Raw genomic sequence first — 7149 nt, forward strand, 5'->3', positions numbered from 1 at the left:
CTAAACTCAAACTTTGTTGCACATTATCATAGATTATGAGACATTTGTCCTGTTTTTTCACAGTCAGGGTCATGTATCTACTTGTATATCTTTTTTTTAAGTAAACGTGAATTATTTCCAAATGAAAAGTTACGGGCCTTATTGTAGACATTGAAGAGACAGAAAACTATAGAACCCACATGTCTCCTCCATTTAATACAGCTCTGGGATTGGTAAAACTAGCATGAGCAATACTTCTCTTAAAAACCGGTAATGAGATTAATATTCCTTAATCCGGTCAAAGAAACTGCCCCATACTCCTGGAATGATCAAGGTTGGGTTTCCCATAACCTTCGTATCATACGTCTTTCTTAAGAGTATATCGCTTCCTCTCTTAAGGTTTAACTTAAGAATGACGTAACGTTAATAAGGTTTCGGGAAACCCAGCACAAGTTTTTATCTAATTATCAGTTTTCCATGTTGAATTTACCATTGTTACATTTTCAATTGGCATGGATTGACTACATCAAGTAAAAAGATGATTAAGAGGCTGTTGGTATTGTCACCAGTTATACTGGTTTTTGTAATAGTACAATTATTTTCAGGCACAAGACCGAGGCATCCACTTAATTGTATAAGTATTGGATTAACAACATTTGTGATTTCATCCTTGATTCATAGTCTAAAAGTAAAAAGGCAAAAATGCAGCTAAAACTTACTGTTTGTCATTGTGTACCTGAACATCTGAAATGTTTGATATATAGACTTTATTATAGTAATTAATATAATAAAACGCGCCTAATATGCTATTGCCTTTATGTTAGAGGTTATCTTTTAACACTGCAATTGAACCTACTTGAAATCTGGGGAAGGACAACAAAAGATAAAACAGTACAGAGAACCAATCAGGTCTTCGCCTTTGAATTATGAGGTACTATTTGACATTTTGACAAAATCGATCTCATATTCTTATTCTTTGACAAGGATGTGATCTGTTTTTTTTCCATTACATTCTTTACAATTTGGGATTTTTAGAACACAGCTAATTTATCTACAGAGTCAAATAGAATGCAAAAACTTTGAAGCTTGTTATCTCCAAACAAAGAAATGCAGATAGAAACTTTTAATTCCAAGGCGGTGAAATTATAAATAATAACACTGTTTAAAGTACATGAGACAAACTTATTTTGACTTATTTTGATCCATGCTTAATAATAGACAGTTTTAAGACGTCAGTATTGTGTCCGTAGGACACTGAAGGCCCCATGCTTCTTTTCACTTTGCATGTTTAAACAATGTGATTCATGTCTGTGATTTTACATTAAAACAAAGTATTGAGATTAAGCTAAGCGTCCCTTTCTCTGTGGCGTAAATGATCTGCGATACATCTAATGAAACATTTACATTTAGCAGACGCTATTATCCAAAGCGACCTACAGAGGGTTCAGGGAGCATGAGCAAAATGTCATACAGGAGCAATAATACAATAGGTGCTAATACAATGTTACTAGTTTCAACAAAAGCTAGACCACTACCTGTCGAGAGAAAGATTGGGTTAGTTTTTTTTTTATTTTGGTGTCAAGTATTCACAGAAGAGATGCGTTTTAAGTAGTTTTTTAAATGTTGTGAGAGATGTGGTTGACCGGTCTGAGTTAGGAAGAATGTTCCACCAATAAGGAGTTGTGAAGGAGAATGAGCGGGAAGCGATTTACTGCCCTTTTGAGAAGGCAATACAAGATGCAGCTGGTTTGCTGAATGTATGGTTCTTGATGGGGTGTAGAAGGGTGTGAAAGAATTCTGGTGTAGATCCAGTGATAGTCCTGTAGGCAAGTATTAGTGACTTGAATCTAATACGGACTTCAACCAGTAGCCAGTGGAGAGAGATGAAAAGGGTTGTTGTAAGACGAGGCGTGCTGCTGCATTCTGAGCCAGCTGGAGTGATTTAATAGCCTTTGCAGGAAGACCAGCAAGGAGACCAGGGCCTGGAGAATTACCAGGGCCTGGACAAGGAGTTGTGTTGCATGCTCAGTGACATAGGGTCTAACCTTTCTTATGTTGAATAAGGCATATCGGCATGACCGCGTTGTCTTTGCAATGTGATCATTGAAGGACAGCTGTTCATCAAATATGACTCCGAGGTTCCTGGCTGTTTTGGAAGGAATGATTATGGAATTTCCAATTTGGATTGTGAGATTGTGTTGCACCATGGGGTGTGCCGGAAACACAAGTAGTTCTGTCTTGGCAGGGTTCAGCTGGGGGTGATGCTCTTTCATCCAAGCTGAGGTGTCTTCTTGACAGGCTGTAATGCGAGGTGCTACAGTGGTATCGTCTGGGTGAAACAAGCTGTAGATCTGGGTGTTGTCAGCACAACAGTGATATGAGAAACACTGTGCCCGTATGATTGGTCCCAAAGATGTTGTGTAGATGGAAAAAAGCAGCGGTCCAAGTGCTGATCGCTGAGGGACCCCAGTGATCATGTGGTGAGTAGTGGACAGTGAGCCCCTCCTTGACACCCTGAAGGATCTGCCGGAGAGGTAGGATTTTGAAGCTTTAAAATATTTGCAAAAGGAACCATATGGCCAAAGGTTAACTGGCAATCGGAGTAGACTTTGGAGGCACATTATCTGGACCATAGTGTGCTGTAGATGGTCTGTCAATGTTTGGATCTCCATTGCTAGCTGTGTTGATTTGGTTGAACTTGCCCAGGTTTTTGATAATGTTGAAATTAGTACGAGCTGTCGCCACAAAGCTGGTCTCCAGGAGCCACCCTTCGGACTCACATTCGGGGTCCCCTCTGCGCCACACATTCTCCAGGGATGTCTGGAGGTACCGAACTCCCGTAAGGACCGAAAGCTGTCAGATATAAGGAATTGATAAGTGTTAAGAAGACTTTGATGCCTCATCCATGAGGCTGTTTTGATTACAATTATTCATTTGGCAGACGCTTTTATCCAAAGGGACTTACAGTGCACTTATTACAGGGACAATCCCCCTGGAGCAACATGGAGTAAAGTGTCTTGCTCAATGACACACTGGTGGTGGCTGCTGGGATCGAACGAGCGATCTTTGTCTTACCAGTTCAGTGGTTTAACCCACTAGACCACCATCTCCATATCGATTAAAACGAAGAATTCTTGCAAAAGAAAAATGGAGAGGGAAATGGCCTCAAAACAGTGTTGGGTAAGTTACTCTGAAAAAGTAATTAATTATTGGTTACTAATTACATTTCAATGGTGTGATTTGATTACTGGACAAATTTCTCCCTCCAAAAACAATTTAATTACTTATTACTAATTACTTTCAATATCCTACATTTACCTTAACTAGAATTGATTCAAAGATAGACATAAAACCACTTATTTAATTCATTCACATAAATATGGCTTTCCTGTAGCTCAGTGGTAAGAGCATTGTGTTAACAACGCAAGGTTGTGGGTTCTATCCTAGGGGTTTGCAAATACCTATGTAAAGTGTCTGCCAAATGTAAATGTAAATAAAACACAAATGATTCTTATTAACTGACCAAGGTAGACAAATGTGAGAAGGATACAGCAAAGCTTACATTTTAAAGTTAGACTCATAATTTTGATGTCTTTCCACTATTTCATATCTAACAAAGTATTTAGTTCAATTACATCAGATGTAACTGTAATCAAATAACCGAAAAATACGAGTAATCCCTTCCTCTACTTTTTCAAGGGAAAAGGTAATTACATTAAATAATTACTTGATAACACTGCCTAAAAAGTACCTATTTTGTACATATTCATGTTGAAGTAACCATACAAATATTCACCTGCCACTGCACAAATAACAGCACCTTCCAAGATCATTATTGGTTAATATATTACCAAAAGTGTTGTAGTACTCGAGACAGGTCTTATTCTCAAGACCATTTTTTATGGTCTTGCTTTGTCTTTTTTTTTTGTTGTTTAGTAAAGTTTTTAAATGTGAAAGCAATGACTTAACTTTGTGAACCTGATAAAATGGGTTCTCAAAGCAATAAAAGCAACTAACCTCAAACAGCCAGATAATCAGAACTGTGAGCCCAATGGAATGCAGGATGTCTGTATAGTAGTCTAGCAGAGCCTGGCGACAGCCTCTCATCCACAGGTTGAGCTCCTCTGTCTGATAGTCATAATTAAAGTGGGCGGAGTTATTGGTGGTTTGATACTGAATGCATGGCCGAGGAGAGTTTACATTACAGCAGCTGAAAGGAACTCCATCCATTAGATATTTTCCCTCCACATTGCTACGTAAACGACTGATAAGAGAAGATAAAAACATTTTAGAACGGTTACATTTTGGAAAAAAACTTTCCAAACAGAATTGCATAAAAGAAGTTTAAAAAAAACACCTTATAGACCTACAACAGCTCTGGTTTAATGTTGGTCTATAAGAACTTTCTGTTTCAGTTCTTTAAAACTACACAAACGTTTGAACAAAACACGACCAACAGAAAAAATGACGATTTAAAATGTTGAACAAATATATTTTAATTTTAATTATATATAAGACTTGCATAAACTGAAACTGCAAGTCCTTTTGCAACAGTGTTTACACCTTGCAAAGTGGTCTATTAAGGTACTAGTTCTGATCCTTGATTCTGTTTGGTTGTGCCGTGTTCTAAGCCGTTTTAAAATTCGAAAAACAAACAGCTTACCGCATTATATAAGTATCACTATGTTACCTCGATGTTTCAGCTTCTATGTTGCCCAAATTTAAAATTTAATTAAAGGGGTCAAAAGGTGCTAATACTTGATTTTCTGTGTTTTTGGTGTGTTAGAAGTTGTCCATGCATGTATTAGACATGTAAAATTGCTAAAATGAATGTGTTGAAACAAAAGATGCATTCTATCAAAAAGCGATTGCTCAACCAGACCTGCCTGAAACGCCTCGTGTAACCACACCCCCAAGAATGTACGTCATTTCGTGGTATGACTTGACTACGAGCGCCAAAATGTAAACGCAAGTTAGGAGGGCGTACTTGAAAATCTCATTGTATCGTCGCTAATGCAGCCACGTCGAGGATACGCTGTGTGTTTCGTTGCGAAAAGAAAGCCTCTTTGTTTGCCGTTTCAAAAGATAAGACAACTAAAAATGAATGGTTACATTTTATTTACAACACTGTTCCTGAAAAGTACAATCCGAATATTCAAGTTTGTGCAGCGCATTTCACAGATGATTGCTGCCGAAGATATCTAGAACGGCAATGCATGAAAGCTTGGGTTAAAAAGTGGTGCCATTCCAGCCATTACAACATCGCATGACAGGCGTTCAGATTCGCAGCCTGTAAGTATATTGTCATTGTAAAAGACTACAGACTAACGCGGGTTGAGTTTGTCGAGCATTTGTGATCTGCAAAAGCAAACACGCGCGCAACGTGAAAAAAGACAACATAAGTCATAATAATCAGTAACAATGTTCCAACTAGAGGCAACGAATATCGTGTTTATGAAGGGATTTATTGTCTTTGCTGTGTCGCGATGAGACGTAGCGTAACACTGGTTGATCAAGAAGGGCCAACGCACTTGCGTTATATATTGTGTTACCATTCCCTTCTGTAACGCGAGCTTGTTTCTATCTGGGCGGGGCAAAGAGAAGATACAAACAAGCACGGTATGTGGAAAATACAGTATTTTTTAACCTTAAAATGTGTATACACATTACATTACATCTTAAACAAACAATAATATTCGTTTTAGCCATGTCATTTGACCCCTTTAAATTGTTACTGGATCACTTACTCCACCACTTCCCGTCGAGACATGTCCAGGTAGCGGTTGCTTATCCACTGAATCTGAAACCAGTCTCTATGACCTTCATTCCCACAACACTGGAACTGGATCTGCAGGAGATCCACTGTGCGTTTCAAGAAGCAGCGCCCTGGTGTGTCTGTGTCCTTGTAGTAGCGCATAGCCTCACGTAGCCCCAACCCGAGTGATTCCTCCAGCTGTCCATGCAAGCTGTAGCACATCAGGCCACCCACGAGGATGCTCAAAGTGAAGAAAAACGTACAAATGATGTACGGAAGCATCACCAACTTCCAGCGCAAGAACTTGCTTGTGTCCACACAATCATAGCAGATCTTTCCTCCTAAGAAGTTGATTCCACAGGCTATAAGTCCCACGGAAATGAGCAGGTTTGGCACAGACTGGAGCTGGCGTTCGGCCATAAGGTCCTGTCGTTTGTTAATCTCCACTTTCAGAAAGACTCCCAAACTAAAGAGTATGATTCCTGTTACCACAGAGATCCAGTTCAGCACCCATAGAAGCTGGGCCAGTTTGTCCCTCTTGGTTTTAGTGAACTTCACTGGTAACACGGCCATATCAGATCTCTGATACTCACTTTAGTTTCATAAAACCATATGGTTGATTTGGCTTGATTTGATCGTAGTGTAAATGTGTTACTAATAAAAAATAAGTGAGTTGGTTGTACTGTAACACATGAATAGATCAGTTCTTCTTAACTATTAAATTCTTATGCTTAGTATCTATCAACCAATGTAGCAACTGTAGCCAAACACTTAGAATGTAGCAAATTCATTCAAAGAACATTTAATTGTGAGATGACTCGATAATAGTGAAAAGACCTACATAATTTCTTGAAGTTTTTACATTTTTTAAAAGAAACTTTATAACTTGGTCAAATGGGTTAAACAAAGCCATTTTATTCTGTGTTGTCATATCTGTCAAATTTATTGACAATGCAGTTTGAGATTTCAAAAGCCGTTGAAGCGGAAATGTGCTCCATTTTTTGCAATGTACACCTGAGAAGAATAAATAAGATGAAAAATGTATTCATTTAAAGCTATATAGAAAGCAACCATATACATATTATTCTTTCAAAACTGTGTTTCTTTCCAAACGTGCATCACAAACATTCTGCAAGATTTGGCAGATGTATAAAAAGCTAAAAGTACTCATGTCTTAGAGGCTGAAAGCTCAAAATAGCAGGCAAAACAAAGTTCACCTGGACGAACATGCACAGGGCTTGTCCTTAGCCAGACTTGGCGAGTAAAGATGATCCTTACAGGAGTAGTATTAAGGAGGTTTTACTCACCAAACCACATCTCATGCAACTTTGCCCTTTTTTACATCTCTCTCCATTTAAGGTTATTGGTCTGTTCTTTCATCAGATGTCCTCGTTTTTGGCCAACAGTATGTATGC

General features: G+C 38.5%; 1 protein-coding gene across 1 annotated transcript; it reads right to left on the reverse strand.

Moving 5' to 3' along the window:
- Nucleotides 1-2565: 2565 nt before the first annotated feature.
- prph2la (peripherin 2-like a) lies at nt 2566-6307 on the reverse strand. Its single transcript, XM_056768360.1, has 3 exons — nt 5727-6307; nt 3997-4243; nt 2566-2832 (listed from the first exon to the last, which is right to left on the reverse strand). Exons 1-3 carry the CDS (start codon nt 6305-6307, stop codon nt 2566-2568), a joined length of 1095 nt encoding a protein of 364 aa, XP_056624338.1.
- Nucleotides 6308-7149: the final 842 nt, after the last annotated feature.

The sequence above is a fragment of the Triplophysa dalaica genome, chromosome 15 (assembly GCF_015846415.1).
Source record: "Triplophysa dalaica isolate WHDGS20190420 chromosome 15, ASM1584641v1, whole genome shotgun sequence".
NCBI lineage: Eukaryota > Metazoa > Chordata > Actinopteri > Cypriniformes > Nemacheilidae > Triplophysa > Triplophysa dalaica.